A 23,716-nucleotide genomic window follows, 5' to 3' on the forward strand; every position below is an offset into this window, starting at 1 on the left:
CCTTTATTGTCTCTACCCTCTGTACCTCTGCCTTCTGTGCCTCTGCCCTCTTTGCCTCTGCCTTCATTGCCTCTGCCTTCTGTGCCTCTGCCCTCTGTTCCTCTGCTTTCATTTTCTCTGCCATCTGGCTTAGTTCAAGCTGCTGCTGCAATAGGGCATATGCTTTCTGTAAAGCCATGTATTCCACTTCTAAATTCTCCAGCTTCTGTAGTGTCTCCGTTCGAGCCTTCTCCTGAAAAAAAGCACACACAGAGCAGAAAAAGATTAATATTAACCCAACCTACAAATTGCAGTGAAACACAAATAAAAAAATAACATGCTTTATTGCTAATTTAATTTATAGTATGGCCTGTAAAAAAATAAGGCACCTGCCATTGCATTGCTCTATAGATTAGGGTATTATGAACATGTTCTTGGTAACATCCAGCTTCAATGCTTAATGCATGGATACTTAATTTCATACTTATCTTTATATTTTTGCACACTCCTAAACAATATACATACTATCACATCATGAAACATATATTTATATAGTCAAATTGCAATTGAACCTGGGAAGGGATCATTAGGCGGTCCCCGACATTGTGGGCCACTATCACACGTTAGAGAAAGAAAGTATATTTATATAGAGGTTTTATTTTTTATTTTACTAAATGTCTATCTGGCCAATAATTTTGATCCTGCAGTGATCTGTGCTAATCAAATTTGTTGTAAGAGCAATCATACTTCAAACCTACTTTGCCCTACAATTAAGGGTAACAGTACTGTATTTTGAATGTACAATGCAGCAAATGCAAACCCCTGTTTTTCTTATCAAAAAGTATAAAGCTACATAGACTAAAGATGTAGATTAAATTTTTTTGCACTGTTGAACTTGAGCAACATCAGAAATTGTATTGGGAGCATAGGCGTGCGCACAGGGCGTGCCCAGGCACACCCCAATCACCCTGTGCAGCACAAATTTCCTCTACTTCCCTAGCTCCTCCCCTTTTCCCTACAGCTCTTCTGGCTTCACTCCTCTCCTCTCCCACCAGCTGTTGCTGTGGGGAAAAGGGCCGGTAAGTATATCATTTACTGGACCCTTCCCTTTCTGAATGAAGATCGTGAGTGATCGGTAGTGTGTGTTTGAGCTTTGGGGTGCACACCCTAATGCAATAGGCTGCGCACACCTATGATTGGGAGCCTCAGCTCTATTTCGCGTGTGTGGCACCTGGTTCATAGAAATTAATAGAAGCACCATCTACCTAAACTGAAAACAAATGTATAAGATTTATACTGTATGGTATGAGGGGTTCATGTTCCAAAAAGCAGATAGACAAAGTGCATAAAATGAATTTGCTTATTGATTATGCTTACCTTTTGAACGCCTATGACAGTATGACAAGTTAAAAATAGCTCACACAGCCTATCAGTGAGCTGTTAGTTTTAAAAGAGGTCTATGGTCATCACATACACTTTAATTTTATAACATCAGCATTGTAAAAGCAGTGCAAACAATAGTTATTTTTGATCTTCCATTATAAGCTTACTTGGAAAATCTCTTTCCATGCTGTGAGCACTGCCTGCTGGCCATCTCTTTCTACAAATTTCTAAGGACTATATATCCCATGGTACCTTGCGGCAAGCTGTCATTATGTAAGGACTCCGCCCCCAATACTGCTCCTCTACCCTGTTTCTCCGAAAATAAGCCCTACCCCGAAAATAAGACCTAGCGTGAGTTTCTGGGATGGCTGCAATATAAGCCCTACCCCAAAAATAAGCCCTAGTTAAAGTCCTTGTAAAAACATGTAATCCGTTCTGTAAAAAGATTATATAATGTGCAGTGTGTCTCCCTTTTGTAACTTTATTGTGGAAAATACCTTATTTACAGCACTGCTGGGTGCTCACGTGACCTGCCGGAGCTCTTCTCCTCTCCTCCTTGCTGATGTCAGCTGTTTTTTTTTTTCAATAAAACTTTATGAAGCCCCTACCCACTGCAGTACTCAGAGTGGGGCTGACGTCATTGGGGATCTTGCTCCCTCCCTCTGCAGTATTTGAGCTCCAGCGGGTCACGTGAGCAGCAAGCGGCACTGTAAATAAGGTATTTTCCACAATAATGTTACACAAGGAGACACACTGCACATGATATTATCTTTTTACAGAACGGATTACATAATTTTATAAGGTCTTTAAACAAAGAATTATTTTTGGGATTACAGAATTTCACAATGCTGACTCCAGAGCAGACAGGGGGAGAAACTTTTTTGTACATACCATAAATAAATAAGACATCCCCTGAAAATAAGCCCTAGTGTGTTTTTTTTTAGCCAGAATTAATATAAGACCCGGTCTTATTTTCGGGGAAACACGGTAAGCACCTCTGTAGTTCAGAAAGCAGGCTCTGTGAAATGTGTGACACAGCAGTGCCTACTCACAGGGCATAGTGAATTAGTGTCACAGAATTCGAGGAAGTAAATGTGTGGGGATCTTCACAAAGTAAGTTTACAAACTTTCAAGATCATTCAGATTAATAGGGCTAGGCTAGAAATATTTAAAGAATAAGTTGACCTTTAAAAAAAAAATGCTATTTTTTTTGCAGGTAAAAATTTGCATTTACTATTTTTTGTAGGAGCCTGGAAAGCATTGCACCAACAATCAGCAGTTTGCTGGTGTCGTGCAGGTGTCACGCAGACTGTGAGCGTAAGCTGTCTTCCCATACATTGTACGGGCAGACAGTTTTACACTGACAGGAAGAATCAATAAACTACCACAGCACTCAACAGCGCTTTGGTAGTTCATTGAGAGCTACAAGCCGACATCCACAAAGGATGTCGGTACTTTTAGTTCATTAATTCATAGAATGCTCTTTTCAAAAAGTAAGTAGCTTAAAGAGGATCGTTGAGTGGCTACAGCAGTGGGAACATGTTACATTTTTCACCCTAAACATGTAACATGTTCCCAAAGGAGAACTTATCCTTTAAAGTACAATATGCAAAGTAATATATCATATGAAATTTAGACCACAGATACAGTGAGCCGCGGTGCAAGGAACCGTGAAGGGCCCACTTGACCTCAGAGGCCCTTTCCATCATTCTGGAGCCTTTTTCATTGGTCCTGGCGGCCCTTTCCTCTTGTTCTGGGGCCCTTCTTCAGGGCCAGGGGCCCTTCCCACTGATCCCGGGGTCTATTTCTCCCATCCCAGGGTCCTTTAAAAAACCCCGGTTCACAATGCAACACATAAAGTCGCATTACAAATCAAAACACTTTCATTTCAATGGGTGCCATCTTAATCAATGCAACTTAGGTCGCAGCAACAAAAAAAGGTTCCTGCACTGCTTTTTTTTTTACTTTGGTGCGATTTGACTGCCAAAGACTGCAATGTTAAATCACAAAAGTCTCAAGTAAGTCACAAAGAAATCACAAGCAAGTCACAAGGAAGTCGCAAGTAAATCACAAGCAAGTTGCATGACTTTATGGTCACAGTAGTGTGACCTGAGCCTTATGTCCTGCAGCAGCCTGGCAAGTGTGACCACCACTGAAACTGTGTGCAAGCACACTAGTAACACGTACGTATCTGGAAAGGCAGATTTGGAGATTGCAGACTTCCATTGTGCTGAATCCATGCAGCTCGTGCATCAAATAGTTTTTTTTTTTTTTGTACCAAACAAGAAAGAAAATCTAACATCATTGCTTTTTCACTCTGCCTTGTTACAAAGCCTGATTGCACGCTCCAGATCAACTAAAGCAGTGATTAAAGATGTAGCATCTCCACAGAGTGAATGACCTACATGAAGATTGATTCCTCAAGCTGTTGCAGCTTGGTATGATTGCTGTAAAGTTAGAGGTTACATCCTGAATGGAAGGTACTACAAAGCTGGTGGAGTGATTTTACATAACTCTGGGTATCACTGGTAGACAGTCTGCATTGCAGATTTCCATCACGTCATTATCACTTGGCTACCTTCTCATAGACATCAAGTAATTTCAGGAGTGTGTAAGTCACAGTAGCCTTCATGACTTACACGCTCACACTATTCTGGGCATGTTTCAATGGCTACAGAGGTGTCTGTTTATTTTCTTTAGTGAGAATGATGAAATCACCTACTGCTTTTAGTGTAGGTGAATTTAGTTGGGCAATATTTGCAAATCCAAAAATGGAAATAGCTAATCAGTGTCAACATTCTGTGCAGCTGCGAATGAAGTCACTTTCTAATAATACAACCAGCCAAGGGTCTAGAACAATTTTCTTTACTGTCATACCGTATATAAATATACTTACATGCACCTTTATCACAATGGACTAGCACAGTTCTTTAGATACAATGAGTAGTTTGGTAACTGTTATCAGTTAAAATGTTTAAACTTTTATTTATGAAACTGATTGATAAATTAACACTGACAGTCAAGGGAGTGTCCCTCTTTTAGGTAGCCCAAAAACATATGGTATATGCCATAGCAGTCAAAGGGTTAAAACATGGCCCAATTTAGTTTTTTTCCGCCTAAGATTAAATTATTTTTCAAACTGATATTTATTATCATGAAATTCACAACAAATAAAATTTGGGGTTTTCTGAAAAGGCAACATAGCAGTAGCTTTTCCCTTTTAACATCTTCGGGAGGCCTTTCAGAAAGATCTGTGCAACGCGTTCCCAGAACCTGGGAGATTACCAAATCCTGGTCCTGGACAACGTGTTGCTGAGGCTTCGGTGAGTCACAGAAGGAGCAGTGGAGAAGGTGGCCATCTGACCGATGAGTTCAGACAATTTTTTAGTCCGCAGCCCCAAGGTATGACCGGTTCCAGCAACCTTTGCCAGCGTCTGGTTTACATGGTGTGGGAATACCTAGGGGCAAGATCAGACTTGGACACCTTCCCCACCGAAAATCCTCTGGCTTACTGGGTCTTGAGGATGGATCACTGGCCAGAGCTTGCACAGTATGCAATTCAGCTACTGGCTTGTCCTGCATCCAGCGTTCTTTCAGAACGCACATTCAGTGCTGCTAGAGGCTTTGTGACCGATCACAGGGTGCGCCTCTCCACCGACTCGGTCGATCGACTGACCTTCATAAAAATTAATCAGGCTTGGATCAACACCAGCTACCAAGCACCTGATGCTGATGTAATTTAATAATTTTTTTGAAATGTCAGATCCCTTGGAGACTGCCTATGCTGATGCTGAGTGACTGTCCTGTTATGCTGACTGAATATCCTTTTCCTCCTCAATGATTTTGCTGATAGCTTGTAAGAACATTGTTGGTTCTGGGCACCGCCACCAGTGCCTAAGGCCCAATTTTTCTGCCCCTGTTTAACAGGGGCGTATAATAACAATTTTTGATGCAATTCTTTGCATGTGGCTCTATGCTGCACTCCAATTAATTACAGTATCTGTGAGGGGTTGCAGTGTTGTGGCACCGTTAGCAGTGCCTAAGGCCCAATTTTTCTGCCTATGTTTAACAGGGGCGTATAATAAAAATTTTTGATGCAATTCTTTGCATGTGGCTCTTTGCTGCGCTACAATTACAGTATCTGTGAGGGGTTGCAGTGTTGTGGCACCGCCAGCAGTGCCTAAGGCCCAATTTTTCTGCCCCTGTTTAACAGGGGCGTGTAATTAAAATTTTTGATGCAATGCTTTGCAGCGGGCTCATTCCTGCACTCCAACTAGAGTATCTGTGAGGGGTTGCAGTGTTGTGGCACCAGCACCAGTGCCTAAGGCCCAATTTTTCTGCCCCTGTTTATCAGGGGCATATAATAACAATTTTTGATGCAATACTTTGCATGTGGCTCTTTGCTGCACTCCAATTAATTAGGCCTTGTACACACGAGAGGATTTCCGCTGGAAACGGTCCGCCCGACCATTTCCAGCAGATAAATCCTCTGGCGGATTTTGATCTGATGGCTGTACACACCATCAGATCAAAATCCCTGCGGAATACATCCGCGGTGACGTGGCTGCGCCGTCGCCGCGCCGCTGACGTGGCGATGTGCGCGACCCTGGAAGGTAAATACTTCCACGCATGCGTCAAATCATTACGACGCATGCGAGGGATGGGATCGGACGGACTTATCCGGTGAGTCTGTACAGACGACCGGATAAGTCCGGCGGACAGCATGCTAAGAAATTTTTATCCGCTGAAAATCCGTCGGCTGGATTTTTATCCGCCTGAAAATGTCCGCTAGGCCGTACACACGACCGGATCTATCTGCTGGAACTGATCCGTGGATCAATCCCAGCGGATCGATCCGGTCGTGTGTACGGGGCCTTACAGTATCTGTGAGGGGTTGCAGTGTTGTGGCACTGTTAGCAGTGCCTAAGGCCCAATTTTTCTGCCCCTGTTTAACAGGGGCGTGTAATTACAATTTTTGATGCAATGCTTTGCAGCTGGCTCATTCCTGCACTACAACTAGAGTATCTGTGAGGGGTTGCAGTGTTGTGGCACCAGCACCAGTGCCTAAGGCCCAATTTTTCTGCCCCTGTTTATCAGGGGCGTATAATAACAATTTTTGATGCAATACTTTGCATGTGGCTCTTTGCTGCACTCCAATTAATTACAGTATCTGTGAGGGGTTGCAGTGTTGTGGCACCGTTAGCAGTGCCTAAGGCCCAATTTTTCTGCCCCTGTTTAACAGGGGCATGTAATTACAATTTTTGATGCAATGCTTTGCAGCGGGCTCATTCCTGCACTCCAACTAGAGTATCTGTGAGGGGTTGCAGTGTTGTGGCACCAGCACCAGTGCCTAAGGCCCCATTTTTCTGCCCCTGTTCAACAGGGGCATGTAATTACAATTTTTGATGCAATGCTTTGCAGCGGGCTCATTCCTGCACTCCAACTAGAGTATCTGTGAGGGGTTGCAGTGTTGTGGCACCAGCACCAGTGCCTAAGGCCCCATTTTTCTGCCCCTGTTCAACAGGGGCATGTAATTACAATGCTTGATCTAATATTTCACAGCAGGGCGTTCCAGCGCCCACCAAGACTAACTGTGAGGGCTTACAGTGTTGTGGCAAAACCAACACCTAGGGCCCAAATTTATGCAGAGTATATACGGCAGGCCCCTACTTTCAAACATCCAACTTACAAACGGCTCCTACTTGCAAACGGAAGGAGACAACAGGAAGTGAGAGGAAATCTACCCATAGGAAGAGAAATTCTCTTCTGTAAAAGGTGTCTCCTGTCCACTGATGCTTTATCAGATATATTTGTTTCACAAAAAAAAACGAATTTTCAAAAAATCATTTGTCATTGGGACAGAAAGTGAGGCGCAATCATCTGAACAGATGCACACAGACAGCAAAACAAATGTTACAGGGGTGATAACCCTTCTCTATGTTTTCAGAAAAGCTTAAAAAAAGATTTTATGGCTGAAGCTACACTTTAAAGAAGTACCAGTTGAAAATTACAAAACAGATTCTACTTAACAACAAACCTACAGTCCCTGTCTTGTTTGCACCGCCTGTATAATGTTGTTCAAAGTATATATGGCCAAAGGGGCTTGTAATGACCTGGGGGGAGGGGGCGGGGAAACCCATGCTATTTTTCTCAGTGATTTTCATCCATATTGCAGGGACCAAACATTACATTAAAGCCGCAAGCAGTCTTAAATGACTTTTTTCTTATACTGTAGTGATCTCATTTTGTGCAGGGACAGTTCTAAACACGTGCCACCTCACAGGCATACTATAGACACCCAGCAGGTACGATATTTAAAGGAATTTTTTTTTCACTTTAAGCATCATTAAAATCGCTGCTCCAGAAAAAACGACCGTTTTTAAAACTTTTTTTCCATTGATACACGGGCAAGACCCGGGTTCTCAAAGACGTTTTCCGACAATAACTTGCATATTGGGCTTTAAAATTAGCACTTTTGAATTCGAACGTTCGAGTCCCATAGACGTCAATGGGGTTCGATATGTTCGCGTGAACGTTCGGTCCGTTCGAAGGTTCTGGTGCGAACCGAACGGGGGGTGTTCGGCTCATCCCTATTAGCAAGTATGAGGCAGCTGCTTTGGGCCCCACAACAATAACAGGGCCCAGGGCAGCTTCTCCTTTTGCCCTGCCTTAAAGATGGCCCTGACCAGATAGCTACTGTATTTGTAGTGGTCACCAGGGCTTTTTTTCAGGGGGAACTTGGGGGAACTGAGTTCCACTACCTTTGGCTCAGACCCGTTGGTGTCTACTCACCACAATCACTTGTAAACACAGAAGTCTGGTTTCTGTGTTTACAAGTGACAGCTTTGTAACCCCCTGAACTCTGCATTCTGTATGTAATGCAATTCTGGTATTTGATGCCCCTTTAAGACCCTTCTACTGTTTGTGAAATCTCAACGGCTAGTGGTTGAGTTCCTGCACCTATTTTCTGAGAAAAAAAGCTCTGGTGGTCACCTTGTAGTATATTATTACTGGAACCTCTTAAATAGAGTTTTTTCTGCAGCTTCTGTTACCTTAATTAACTGCTGCTCTTTCTGGCCTGGGATTCTCTAGTTAGCTTTAGCTTGGGCTCAGTAAACAGCAGAAGATAATGTTAGTTATGTGACAATATGAGGCATTGAGGTCTTCAGGAATATAAAATGCAGCTTTACTTACATAGGGGAACAGCATACATGCATGGGAACAGCATTACAGGAGCAAGCAGAGGAAAATAACAATCCCTTCCTGTCCAAAATATACAAGCATATATAAACACATATAGCCGGATTCAGGTACAGCGGCATATATTTAAGCGGGCGTAGCGCAGCTCATATGCACTACATAACATAGAGAGGCAAGACCAGTATTTACAAAGCACTTGCTCCCTAAGTTACGGCGGTGTAGCGTAAATGGGCCGGCGTAAGCAGGTAGTGGGCGTGTTGTATTAAAATTAATCGCGACCCCATGTAAATGAATCGCCGAACGAATGGTGCATGTGCGCGCATGCTCAGAATCACGTTGAATTTACTCGACGTAAAATCCGAGGGCAGTTCCGACGTCCATACCCTAACTATTTGGTGGTTTATCTTTACACCGGACGTACGCCTTACTTAAACGGCGTAGCTTACTGCGACGGGCGCAAGTATGTTCGTGAATCGACATATCTCGCTCATTTACATATTCGACGCGTAAATCGATGGAAGCGCCCCTAGCGGCCAGCGTAAATATGCACCAAAGATACGACAGCGTAGGAGACTTACGTCGGTTGTAGGAAGCCAAAATTTAGGCGTATCTTGTACTGTGAATTAGGCGCATAGATACGACGGCGCATCCGTGGACTTACGCGGCGTATACTTAGATATGTCGGCGTAAGTCTTTGTGAATTCGGGCCATAGATGCTAGTATATCACTACCCGCCATCTATAGTTCCAAGTGTATTGTACATGTTGTTGCACTTCCAATACCCCTTCTCAACAGCATGTGCCTTGCTATATGACTTATGTTCTTCTAAAGAATATGATGTTCCTTTAACAATGGCTTTGTAAGTGCATCTCTTCTGACAGGCAAAATTGAATGTCAATAACACATTCCCCCTGAGTGTCCCGGAGCAGATGATACTTCACATCAATGTCCACATCCATGTCCATTAAGAGTTGGCAAATGTTCCTTGACATGCATGTGCTGCTACAATGCAGTCAGCTTCAGTTGTAGACATAGCTTCATCCAAATTGTTCCCTTTAGATACCAGTTGCTGACACTTTTCTAGAAAGTATTCCAACTGTTGCAGCTATGTCTGGTCTTGTCACAGTGGCAATGTATGTCAGCCTAATGCCGCGTACACACGGACGTTTTTTGTGATGAAAAAAAAACGAAATAGAAAAAAAAAACATCATTTAAAATGACCGTGTGTGGGGAAAACGTTGTTTTATGTCTTCTGAAAAACGACAAAAAAAAAATTCGAGCATGCTTCAATTTTTTATGTCGTTTTTAAAAACGTTGTTTTTTGTGTCATAAAAAATTACCGTGTGTAGGCTAAAACGACGTTTAAAACAACGTTTTTAAACCTGCGCATGCTCAGAAGCAAGTTATGACGTGAGCTTGAATGGAACAGAGTGCCGCCGTACATGCTGAACGTAACCATGTTTTGCTAGAGCATTTTGAAAAAACGATGGTGTGTAGGCAACGTCATTTTTTAAAATGAAGTTTGAAAAACGTCGTTTTTTTCATGCAAAAAAATTACGTTTTTTTTTTATCACAAAAAACGACCGTGTGTACGCGGCATTATACAGTAGCTCTGCAGTGCATGTCATTGTTGGGTACCAAGTTTTCTGCTTTGTTGCTCTTTTGGTAGCCTGGGTGTTCTTTTGTTTTTTTTTGCATTTTGCATATGAAACTGTTCCACAATTTGACAAATGTCCTGACTTTGGTTGAGAAGATAATTTCTTATTCCACTGCCTTTTTTTATTTATTGACTTCTCTTTTTGATAGTGTTTAATTTTATGACTAAAACTAAATTGAAATTCGACATCAACATTAACACTGCACTACCACATACACATATGTAGGGGCATCTACTAAGTTGCTAAAAAAAAAAATATATATGAAAAAAGCTATTCTTATTTTTTCTTGATATTTAATGTTGGTAATATACAGGTGAAAATTAGAAAAATTTGAATATCGTGCAAAAGTTAATTTATTTCACTAATACAACTTAAAAGGTGAAACTAATATATGAGATAGACTCAAATTTCATGCAAAGCAAGATAGTTCAAGCCGTGATTTGTCATAATTGTGATAATTATGGCTCACAGCTCATGAAAACCCCAAATCTACAATCTCAGAAAATTTGAATATTGCTAAAAGCTGCAATATTCTAGGCGCTAAGTGTCCCACTCCAATCAGCTAATTAAAGGAGTTGTAAAGGAAAACAGATTTTTTGCAGAAATGACTGTTTACAGGGTATAGAGACATAATAGTTAACTGATTCCTTTTAAAACTGATTAAAAATAGATAAAAATCAATCTTATAATATACCTACAGTTTCAGTTTCGTTTTTGCATGCTGTTTCATGCTTCTGTGATGAACAGAGACAAAGAGCCAATACAGGGCAGTGATGGTTTGGAAAACAAAACTGATTGGTGTTGAGGGGTTTAAGAAGCACCCTGGTCCATAACACATCAGCAGTGCCACAGGCTGATCGCTTCCATGCCATGCCACATTGAGGCAGTAATTGCTGCAAAAGAGGCCCAAACCAAGTACTAAGTACATATGCATGCTTATACTTTTCAGAGGTCCAATATTGTTCTATGTACAATCCTTGTTTTATTGATTGCATGTAATATTCTTATTTTCTGAGATTGTGGATTTGGGGTTTTCATGATCTGTAAGCCATAATCATCACAATTATGACAAATCACGGCTTGAACTATCTTGCTTTGCATGTAATGAATCCATCTCATATATTAGTTTCAGCTTTTAAGTTGCATTAGTGAAATAAATGAACTTTTGCACAATATTAACATTTTTCGAGTTTCACCTGTATTCAGGTAATACGTGCAATTACGTGCATTACAGTCAATAGAGTTTACAGTTTTTGGGTTTTTTATATTTTCAAGTTGTACTTAAACTGCTTGTCAAAAAGCTATATTTTTGTTTGTTTTAATTAATAAAAACTTTATATAATCGCAACGGCGAAATATGTGTCTGTAGTGCATGTTCAAACCTTTAATACCATAAATTCATTTTTACTGCAGGAGTATATAATGAGTTTGGCAATTCTAAAGAAATGCTCAAAAAATGCATTCAAATTTAACTAAACCTATTTGATTTTATTTGACTAAAATGTACTGGAGATTTTATGCAACTAAAATACGACTAAAACTAAAACAATTCAGATGACTAACATACAACTAAAGCCTCGTACACACGATCGGATATCTGATGGAATCTAATCCGATGGATTTTTTCGTCGGATATCCAATGAAGCTGACTTTCATCAGTCTTGCCTACACACCATCAGTCAAAAATCCGACCGTGCCAAAACGCGGTGATGTAAAACACTACGACGTGCTGAGAAAAATGAAGTTAAATGCTTACGAGCATGTGTCGACTTGATTCTGAGCATGCGTGGATTTTTGACCGATGGACTTCCACACACACAATCGTTTTTTTCTATCGTTTTTTTTATACATAGGAAAAATTTAAAACATGTTCTATTTTTTTTCACCGATGGAAAACAAACCGATGGGGCCCACACACGATCGGTTTGTCTGATGAAAACAGTCCATCGGTCTGTTTCCATCGGACAAACTGATCGTGTGTACAGGGCTTTAAATGTCAATTTTGGCAAAAGACTAACTCCCCCTATTGGTCTCCTTGATTGCTAGGCCTGCTGCGGATCTGCCTAGGGCTCTGTGGAAGCTTAACGCATTTTGACTTAACTTGTTCTCTTCCCATGAACGGGTTGCGGCTGAGGTTGCTGGGTTTTGGCAGCGCCATCAGGATCACTCTGACTTAGGATTGATCTGGGAGACGTTTAAAGCGTTTCTCCGGGGAATCTTGATCACGGAGGTTACAGGTATCAAGTCCAGAACGAATGGTGTCAGGGAAAATCTGAACAGTTGGTGAGCAGGTTAGAGGCAGAATTTATTGCAGACCCCTCTGACACAACTAGAGAAGCATGGTTGGCGGCACAGGAGGCAGTGGACAGGATCACTAGGGAGGCGGCTGACAAGAAACGCTTTTTCAATAAACAGGCTTTTTATGAGGAGGGTGAGCAGACTGACCGTTTACTGGCAAAAATAGTGAAGGTGTCCCAATCATCCCCACCCATTGATGCACTGTATGCAGAGGGGGGAAGGCTGGTGAATACCCCTATGCATATTATGAAGGAGCTGGTTAGGTTCTATTCTGACTTGTATAGCTCACGGGTGACTAATTCGGCCACGGAGCTACAGGAATACTTGCAGGGAATTGAGCTGCCCAGTCTGTCAGCATCCCAGTGGGCATTCCTGGATTCCCCTGGATTAAGCTAGAGGAGCTGCAATAGGCTCTCAGTCTCTTTCCGAACTCTAAAGCCCCAGGGGACGATGGCCTTCCCATGGAAGTTTTCAAACAGTATGGGGGTGTTGTCCTGCCGCATCTGTTAAAAGTTCTTAATTATGCTAGGGAAAACCAATGTCTACCTGACTCTATGACCAGAGTTAGCATTGTTCTTCTTTTAAAACCAGATAAGGACCCTCTTGACCTGGGGTCATACAGACCAATTTCGCTCTTACAGAGCGATATCAAAATCCTAGCGAAGGTCCTGGCTCTGCGGCTCAATGGGGTCATCTCCTCTATTATCCACTCAGATCAGTCTGGCTTTATGCCCCAAAAGTGTACGGCCATCAATCTCTGCAGACTCTACTTGAACCTCCAGACGCAGTAGGAAAACATGGGAAATAGGGCCCTGTTGTCACTAGATGCCCATAAGGCCTTTGACAGCATAGATTTGGGTTATCTGTGGGCTGTCATGGGCAAATTTGGCTTTGGTGAACAGTTCCTGTCATGGGTGCGGCTGTTGTATTGCTCGCCCAGGGCGGTTATTAGAGAGGCGGGCAGTGGCGTTGCTAGGGGGGTGCGGGGGGTGCGGGCCGCACCGGGTGACACCCACTAGAGGGGTGACACCATCCCGATTTTAAAAAAAAAAAAAAAAAAAAAAAAAAAATTTTTTTTTTTTTTTTTTTTTTTAGCTGACATGACCAGAGGTGCAGGTGGCTGTGTAATGTAAAAGGGGTGCAGTGATGCAGGGTGTTGTGTAATGTAAAAGGGTCCAGAGGTGCAGGGGGCTATGAGATGTAAAGGGGGCCAGTGATGCAGGTGGCTTTGTAATGTAAAAGGGTCCAGAGGTACAGGGTGCTGTGTAATGTAAAGGGGTGCAGAGGGCTGTGTAGTGTAAAAGGGTCCAGAGGTGCAGGGGGCTATCTGATGTAAAGGGGTGCAGGCGGCTGTGTAATGTAAAAGGGGTGCAGTGATGCAGGGTGCTGTGTAATGTAAAGGGGTCCAGTGATGCAGGGTGCTGTGTAATGTAAAGGGGTCCAGAGGTGCAGGTGGCTTTGTAATGTAAAAGGGTCCAGAGGTGCAGGGTGCTGTGTAATGTAAAGGGGTGCAGAGGGCTGTGTAGTGTGAAAGGGTCCAGAGGTGCAGGGGGCTATGTGATGTAAAGGGGTGCAGAGGTGCAGGCGGCTGTGTAATGTAAAAGGGGTGCAGTGATGCAGGGTGCTGTGTAATGTAAAATGGTCCAGAGGTGCAGGGTGCTGTGTAATGTAAAGGGGTGCAGAGGGCTGTGTAGTGTAAAAGGGTCCAGAGGTGCAGGGGGCTATGTGATGTAAAGGGGTGCAGAGGTGCAGGCGGCTGTGTAATGTAAAAGGGTCCAGAGGTGAAGGGGGCTGTGAGATGTAAAGGGGTCCAGTGATACAGGGTGCTGTGTAATTTTAAAGGGGTCCAGTGATGCAGGGTACTGTGTAATTTTAAAGGGGTCCAGTGATGCAGGGGGCTGTGTAATGTAAAGGGGTCCAGTGATGCAGGGTGCTGTGTAATGTAAAGGGGTCCAGTGATGCAGGGGGCTGTGTGATGTAAAGGGGTCCAGTGATGCAGGGGGCTGTGTAATGTAAAGGGGTCCAGTGATGCAGGGTGCTGTGTAATGTAAAGGGTCCAGTGATGCAGGGGGCTGTGTAATGTAAAGGGGTCCAGTGATGCAGGGTGCTGTGCAATGTAAAGGGGTCCAGTGATGCAGGGGGCTGTGTAATGTAAAGGGGTCCAGTGATGCAGGGGGCTGTGTAATGTAAAGGGGTCCAGTGATGCAGGGGGCTGTGTAATGTAAAGGGGTGCAGAGGGCTGTGTAGTGTAAAAGGGTCCAGAGGTGCAGGGGGCTATCTGATGTAAAGGGGTGCAGAGGTGCAGGCGGCTGTGTAATGTAAAAGGGGTGCAGTGATGCAGGGTGCTGTGTAATGTAAAGGGGTCCAGTGATGCAGGGTGCTGTGTAATGTAAAGGGGTCCAGAGGTGCAGGTGGCTTTGTAATGTAAAAGGGTCCAGAGGTGCAGGGTGCTGTGTAATGTAAAGGGGTGCAGAGGGCTGTGTAGTGTGAAAGGGTCCAGAGGTGCAGGGGGCTATGTGATGTAAAGGGGTGCAGAGGTGCAGGCGGCTGTGTAATGTAAAAGGGGTGCAGTGATGCAGGGTGCTGTGTAATGTAAAATGGTCCAGAGGTGCAGGGTGCTGTGTAATGTAAAGGGGTCCAGTGATGCAGGGGGCTGTGTAATGTAAAGGGGTCCAGTGATGCAGGGGGCTGTGTAATGTAAAGGGGTCCAGAGGTGCAGTTGTGGAGAGGGGTACACAGTAGTAACAAAAAGATATTGAAGGATGCAGAGGTATGCAGGGGGCACAGTGGGGTGTTTTTACATTTTAACGTGGGGGGGGGGTGCCAGATATTGGATCCGCCCCCGGGTGCCAAATGTTCTAGGTACGCCCCTGGAGGCGGGACATGTTTCTGAACCTTCTACCCTGCATAGGGGTACTCATCAGGGGTGCCCGTTGTCCCCGCTTCTCTTCGCCGTCGCCATTGAGCCCATGGCAGCCTTGATTAGAGCTAACCAGAGGGTAAGAGGATTCAACTATGGGGGGATTCAGGAGAAAATTATGTTGTATGCCGATGACACCATGCTGCTTTTGGGAGACACTGATGGCTCCCTGAAGGAGGCTATGAAGGTAGTCGGCAGGTTTGGGTTCTATTCCGGCCTTGTACTGGGCCAAGTCCTCACTCCTGCTACTGGATGGTGTTCCAGGTGGCGGAGATCGGACAATACACAAGGTACCGTTGTCCACTGGTTTCAAGTATCTTGGCATCCAGGTTACTTCTGAACCGCGAGATTTTATCTCACTTAACTTGACGCCGCTATTAAATAGAATCCAAGATAGAGTTAAAATTTGGTCCCGGCTTAAGATGTATTTGGTGGGAAGGGTCAATCTTAAAAAAATGATCTTCATGCCCCAGCTCTTATACCTCCTACACAACACTCCTCTGGTCATCCCTCTAAAAATATTTAAGATTATTAACTCTCTTTTTAGGACCTTCATATGGCAAGACAAGTCCCCTAGGGTGAAACTGGAGCAGTTTCAAAAGCCCAAGACAGCGGGAGGCCTTGCCCTCCCTAACCCTTGGGTCTACTATTTGGCAGCTCAGGCGCAGCATATCGCCAGGGCTATGCCAGAAGAGCAGGTTCTTGAGGGGGTAGCAGGCAGTCGGACCCTATTAGGGCCCTAATGTGTTACGCCACTGGTCTAGACAGCGTACCCACTGGTATGGAGGCCTTGGCGTATGCAATGTCCAACAAACAATTTCCCACATATGTGCTGATGCAAAAAGTTTGGAATAAACTCAGATAGCTGCAGGAGGTAGAGGGATTCACCAGTTACAGACCGATATGGGACAATGGGTACTATGAGGAGCTGCTCTCATTGGATAGTGGAGCGCGGTGGAGGAGACATGGTGTCACACATATGCAACATATCTTTGCGGCGGGTGAACTGATCCGCCTCCAAAAAACTGAGAGAGCGATTTCACCTCCCGCAGTCCATGTTTTTCTACTACATGCAGTTGCGTCATGCAGTGAAGGCACAGACAGGGGGGATCCCCTGGGTTCTTTCGCAGACACCAATATTCAAACATATGGCCAAAGTGTCTAAGGCCGGGTACTCACGACCAAACATGTATGGTGAAAGCGGTCCGTCGGACCGTTTTCACCATACATGTCTGCCAGAGGGCTTCTGTACGATGGTTGTACACACCATCGTACAGAAGTCCGCGCGTAAACAATACGCGGGGCGTGTCCGCGGTGTCGCCGCGTCGATGACGCGGTGTCGCCGCGACAATGACGCGGCGACGTGGGCGGCCCGCCTTTAAAATGCTTCCACGCTTGCGTCGAAGTCATTCGACGCATGCGAGGGACGGCGGGCGCCTGGACATGTACGGTAGGTCTGTACTGACGACCGTACATGTCCGAGCGGGCAGAATTCCAGCGGGCTGTTTTAAAACAAGTCCAGGAATATTTGTCTGCTGGGAAAAGGCCCGGCGGGCAAATGTTTGCTGGAATTCGGCCCGCTCGCGCCCACACACGACCAAACATGTCTGCTGAAACTGGCCTTGCTCGTGAGTATGGGGCCTTAGTTTAAGGGCTTCATTTCTAGAACCTACTCCATGATTCTTAATGTATACCTGGAGGGTTTTCCCCTTACAGCTTCCACCAAATGGGAGAGGGATGTAGGGACATTCGAGGATAAAAAATGGGAGGAAGCACTCCAGGCAGTGCGACTATGCTCGTTAAACGTGGCCCAATGGTTATCTCAACTGTACATTGTTCTCAGAGTACATTACACGCTTGACAGGCTGTTTAGAATGGGTTTGAGACTGGACTCCAACTGTTCTAGATGCGCAAGGGATCATGGGGACCTAATCCATTTGTTGTGGCGGTGCCCCAAGCTTCATTTGTTCTGGACGGGGGTTGTAGCCACCATTAACAGAGTTTATCTGACTGCTATACCCATTGATCCGAAACCATACTTACTGGGGATTTTGGACGACATCCCCACGGATGACAATAGCAGGCAGGCCATAGTGAGGGCTCTGTTTCAGGCCCGCAGGCTGATCCTTCGACATTGGAAGGCGGTTGAGCCCCCGGCGTTGGAGGAATGGATTACCCAAATGGGTGATACCATAAGAATGGAGAAGTATATATATCAATACAGGGGTTGTTCGGGAAAATTTGATAGGCTGTGGGCTCCATGGTTGGATACCCCTGGCCTGTCCCCGGTTGATTTGGTCATGGATAGGTTGTTTAGATAGTTGATGGGTGGACAGGCGGGAGGGAGGGCGGACGGGGAATAAGACTCATTACGTGTATGTATTTTGAATGCCGGGGTGATCTGTTGAAGGAATGGCACCTTTAAATTGTAGTGATTGACATGTGTAATATGTGGTGGCATTGGTTGCTATGTAAACTGTCTGAATATACCTTTTGAGTTGATATCTGAACTGTTGGAATAATTTTGTGTCCTATATGTGAGCTGTGGACTAGCTGTGAATTTATTTTCTGTTCCTTTTTTGTCTCAATAAACATCTTTGATTTAAAAAAAAGAAATGCATTTCTGTAAAGAAGGTCTCATTGCTGATCATGTGGCTTGTTGTACGGTATACTACTCTTAAGTCACTTAAACCACTTCAGCTCCAGGCCATTTCTGGCACTTTTTGTTTACATGTTACAATCAGTATTTTTTCATACAAAATGTCTTAGAACCCCCAAACATTATATATATATATATATATATATATATATATATATATATATATATATATATTAAAGCAGAGGACCTAGAGAATAATTTGGTGGCTTTGCAATTTTCTATGTTGAACGGCATGGCCCAGATTCACATACCTTGGCGCATAGTTATGGAGGCGTAGCGTATCGAATATACGCTACGCCAACGTAGCGCAGAGCGGCGAGCACAGTATTCACAAAGCACTTGCTCCCTAATCTACGATGGGTTCCCTCGGCGTAACTCGTCGTAAGTGGCAGTGGGCGTGAGCCATGCTAATGAGGCGTGACCCCATGTAAATGATGGGCCGAGCACCATCAAGATACGAATAACGAACGGCGCATGCGCCGTCCCATGGACGCTTCCCAGTGCGCATACTCAGAATCACGTCGAAACAACTGCCTAAGTTACGTCGAATCACTGCCTACGACTTGAACGTAACCTACGACTAGCCCTATTCACGTACTACGTAAACGACGTAAAAAACGACTTTACGCCGGTTGTATGACTTACGTAAACCGCGTATATTAATGCGCCGGGCGCATGTACGTTTGTGAATCGGCGTATATCACTCATTTGCATATTTGAATCGTAAATCAATGGGAGTGCCCCTTGCGGCCAGCGTAAATATGCGCCCACGATACGACAGCGTAGGAAAGTTACGTCGGTCGGATGAAGCCTATTTTCAGGCGTATCTTCACTCCACTTTAGATTCACAGAGGAGGTTTTTGTGCTAGAATTACTGCCCATAATATGCTAGTTAGCTGCTCTGATTGCTCTTACAAGTGAGCCGATCGCCAGCTGCAAAAAATGGTATCGGGATGATGCCTACAGCTTCAGCTTGACTTGAAGTAAAGCAACGTACTCCATGATGTGCCTGCAGTTTCCCTTGTGGCTGCTTTAACTCTCTCTCTTGTGGATGGCTCTTGCCTCTGCTGCTTAGGTTTCCAGACTGAACAGTCCTTTTTCAGGTGGTCAGTCTTTTTACAGCAAAAATATACTTGGCTTGCTTTGCTTTGTGCCCTCGTGCACCAGAAGAGCTTTTTTAGTCTCTTCATTGTGCATATTTTCCTTCCTTCTGTTATATTCATCAATTTGTTTTCTTTTGGCATATTCTAATGTAATTCTTGCTCGAGACTGGCTTCTAACACATTAATAAGGGCATTATATGAGTCTAGAAGTCTACATAGCAGTAGGACCACCACATGGTTATCTTTAATTTCTACGATCTTCCACCAGAAGACTTATGATTGCTTTCACTTGCCTGTTCTTTCTGGCGCATTCCTCTGTGGGTCCATTAGTAGGCCTGTGTGTATTCAGTATTTGCCACAAGCAGTCTTTGGCAGCATCTCAAACTTGAACTTCCAGAGCTAGTAGTTGATATTGTTGAGCTTTGCAATTGCAAACCTCAGATCTGAGCAACTTGCCATTATCAGCAGCTTGGATACACCACTTGCCAGCTTGCAGTATTCTGTTTAGTGCCTGGGTCATGGCCGACTGGTTATGTGATCAGATGTGGCACTGAGATCTTGAGGAATGTACATTCAACTTTACATGCATAGGAGAACAGCATACACATGTGAGAATAACATTACAGGAGAGAGCAGAGAAAACAATTCCTTTCTGTGCAGAATATACAAGCATATATAAACACAGATGTTTGTATATCACTACACTTTAGTTTTAAGTGCATAGTACATGCTGTTGCACTTCCAATGGACAGAACCTGGTAAAGCATCTGATGGCTCATAGGTAGCTAAAGATCCAATTGCACGGCAGATTAGAAACTGTTAGGGACCGAGAAGCAGAGTAGATAGACTGACATGGAATTCCAGTGCCACAACAAAAGCTTTGTCGGTAAGAAGCTGAATTTCTGACTGGTTAGGTGACGCATGAACCCTTGCATCTCCACTGAGCCAGTATTTGGCTCTTCAGAACCAAAATGGACGTTGCACTTGCGACCATCTCCCAGAGACCCCTGCAACTAGACTTTGCTGCACCTTCTCTGGAGGAATCTTTGCTAAATGTCAGTTGTGATATGGGGGATCGCTAGCTTAGTGGTAGCAGCATTTGTGTGAGTGCACGCTTAGGTTTAGAGCTTGCCAGCCCAGTTTTATTTAAATGAAAGCAAAACCAAAACATGTCCAGGCAGGGGATTTCAGTTTCAAACAGCAAAACAGGTACAGTAATTTGAATGCAGAACCAGCGGGCTCTTTCTTCAGCAGTATCCCTGCTCTTGTCACTGGTCCCTCAGACCATCTCGCCCATCTTTTTCAGGCTCTCTGGGCTTTCTTTTCTGTACGGGCTCACTCCTAGCCTCTCAAAAGGGGTTCAACTATTCAGTTCTCTAAACAGTATTTTTTTAAAGAAATCAACAATGTTTTGGCTAGTATAATATGAAAATTAGTTCTGAGCCCCACAGTTTAAGACTCTTCTGGAATCATCGAGCGTTCATTAACAGGTGCATGTGATAGCAACTGACCTCATTCTGACCCAGGGGCGGCCTGTCCATTAAGGGCGCACAGGTGTCGCCTCCCCTATTCTTGCCGCCACCACACCCTATTCATGTGTCCGGCCCCTTTCAGGGGGTTATAGCAGAATGTATAAATTTGCTTTAATCTTAAAAACTTTGCACGTCTGGATTTGCATTGAAAATGTGCATGTCTGGATTTTTTAGGGAGATGGAAAGTTGAAAAGTTCTTATTAACACACGAAATAGAGTCAGGCTAAAGTTTTGAATTGCACTCAAGGAGCTCCTACCCCAAAAGTAGCCTGACATATAATTTATAGGTGTCCCATACAAACATGAGACACTATATCTACTTGACCTTGAACATGTTTATGGAAAGTGTTGGAGGACACAAGGAAAACCAGGGCAGCAGAAAGTAAAAGATGAAGCACGAACCACCTGCTCTATTTCAAATGCATTTCTGTTTGATCTGGTATGAGCCTAACGATCACTCCAAGAGATGGATAGAGTCCACTTACATGACTTTTAATGTTTGGCATGTAGAAGTATTTTGGGGACCTAACCTACAGGCTTGTCATATCTGTCAGCATAGAGGTGAAATGCCAAGCTTTACCATACAGGGAAGACTGTAGAAACTAATTTAAGAATTAAGATGAACCGCAATAATGAATTTTTATATTGAAATATCTACATCATTTTCTCTTGCTCTTACTACCACTACTATCTTCAACATAATAAATCAAGATGTTTAAAATACCCTGGAGTATAGCATGGGATTTGAAGGTTTTGAGGTTAACAGACATAATAGCTTAATGGAACAACTGTGTGCAAACGATTGGCACTCTATAAATGCTGTATAGTAAAAAATAATATAAATGCCTAAAAAAGACAGTACAATACGAAAAACAGAAATTAAACTAAAAATGGTTGTTTGGACTGAAGATTTGGCTGAAAAAAGAGGCAAAACATTTACAAGTAGTATATTATTATTCAAATTGATACTTTATGAGAAATAAAGCATGCAAACTGCTGAATGGTATTCCAATTTGTTGCGGTGGTGTATTATTGTAATTTCTCTGCCCTGGGAAAAAAACACATATTTCTCTTGGTGTCCTGTATATATACAACTCTTTATGTATTGGTGTTTCAGAGGCCATTTGACACATCTCTGAACTTTAAAGGGATATCAATGACCAGGAATGAAAATTAGACATGACACTGAAATATTTCGTAACGGAATTTCGTTTTCGTCCAAAAAATTCATTTATTTAGTTACTCCCTAAATTCATTTTTATTTATTTAGTTTAGTTAAAAAATGCATTAGTCCGAAAACCCGAAATAATTAAGATCGAATCTGTCATTGAAGGCTTATGGTGTCTGTCGAATGTTCTAAGAAGATTCGACGGAGCAGCTAAACTGTACGATGCCGCAATTGTACATTTCCGGTCGAATAATCCGCCTACAAGCTATAGTAGAATTCTAATGTTGTATGACACTAGTAATAATTATATTTATAAATTATTATTGCTAGTCAACCAACATTCAAATTCTTCTATAGCCTATGGACCAAGCATTTGACCTGAAATGTACAATTGCAGCATCATACAGTTTAGCTGCTTGTCGAATCTTCTTAGAACTTTTGACAGACACCTTAAGCCTTCAATGATAGATTTGATGTTTGTATGTTTTTCGCTGCTTTGTCGAATCTTCGTTGTTCATGTTGAATAGTCTACCCCAACCAGGGCTGTATCGTGGCCTAGGCCAACAAGGCCTAGGCCTAGGGCAGAACGTTGCAGGGGGGCAACACGGAAAGAGTCCCCGCCAGGTTGCGCTATTAGTGTAGCACTGTTAGTGTAGCACCAGTCTCATGGGGCGGACTAGGCAGAGAGGCAAGCATCCCGCAACTGAAGGGAGGGGCAGAGCTTCTCATTTTGACTGTCCTATCATCCTGGACCAAAAACCTTCCACACTGTGCTACATATTTTCTGCTGTACCATTGGCATGATTATATCTTTATAGTCCTCTCCATAATATTATCCGAATTTTGTGCCTAAAGTAGAACTATAGGAACACTTTTTTTTTCATTTTGGTTAGAGTAAGGGAAGGGCAGGTCTTTCACAGCAAGGGGTGTGGCCTTGACAGGAAGGGGTGGGTCATATTTAAATTAGGGGTGCACGAGTTAAGTCAGGCCTAGGGCAGCACAAAACCTAAATACATCACTGACCCCAACACTGTCTCTATAATGTCCCAAATGTCAACTTTCCCTGTCAAAGGGCAGACAGAAGGTTAGTGTTATTATCGCACACTACCATTCCTGGCTCAAGCTTCCATGGCGTGAACCACCTCTTGGCCTGCCCCTGCAGAGCTGAAAGAATCTCTGCTCCTGTGTGGCTCCAGTCCCCTAGACAGACCACCTGAAGCACTGCATGTCATCTTTTTGCCTGACTTGTTGAATGGCCCCTTGAACGCTTAGTGGGTACTGGTGGTTCATAGGACAATCCAGTAGAGGAGGAGGAGGGGGTGAAGCTGACAGATCTTGCATCATCACTACCAGCTATATGGAGATGTGGCAGCAAAACAAGCTCCAGCACAGAGCCCTGTCGTGCATCCTTCCTTTTTTCTAGCAGAGTTACCCAGTATGCTGTGAACAAAATATATCGTCCCTGACCATGCTTGTTGGACCACGTGTCATCAGTAATGTCGACCTTGCGGCTGACTGTCTTGCCCAACGATGCCAAAACATTACCTTGCATGTGATGGTACAGAGCTTGAATGGCCTAACATGCAAAGAAATAGCGAATGTGAACCTGCCATAGTGGTGCAGCACATTCTGCAAATTCACGGAAGGGGGAAGAATCCACCAGAAGGAAAAGCCAGCAATTTGGACAAGCTGGAATTTAGAGGCTGAGCATGTGGGTGGCAGGTAGTGTAATTTTTTTCTGCTATACTCTACAGCTGGTGGTGTGACATGTTTCAAGTACCCGTGACACCCTTTACTATACCACCATCCCTGTCAG

General features: G+C 43.7%; 1 protein-coding gene across 2 annotated transcripts in view; it reads right to left on the reverse strand.

Moving 5' to 3' along the window:
• The window catches only part of ALPK3 (alpha kinase 3), a 162,563-nt gene that overhangs the window by 26,723 nt on the left and 112,124 nt on the right, over nt 1–23,716 (reverse strand). For both annotated transcript variants that reach the window (XM_040343100.1, XM_040343099.1), the window contains one exon: nt 26–232. In XM_040343100.1, the coding sequence (XP_040199034.1) occupies nt 26–232 (207 nt within the window). The remainder of the gene's footprint in view (nt 1–25; nt 233–23,716) is intronic.

The sequence above is a fragment of the Rana temporaria genome, chromosome 3 (genome assembly GCF_905171775.1).
Source record: "Rana temporaria chromosome 3, aRanTem1.1, whole genome shotgun sequence".
NCBI lineage: Eukaryota > Metazoa > Chordata > Amphibia > Anura > Ranidae > Rana > Rana temporaria.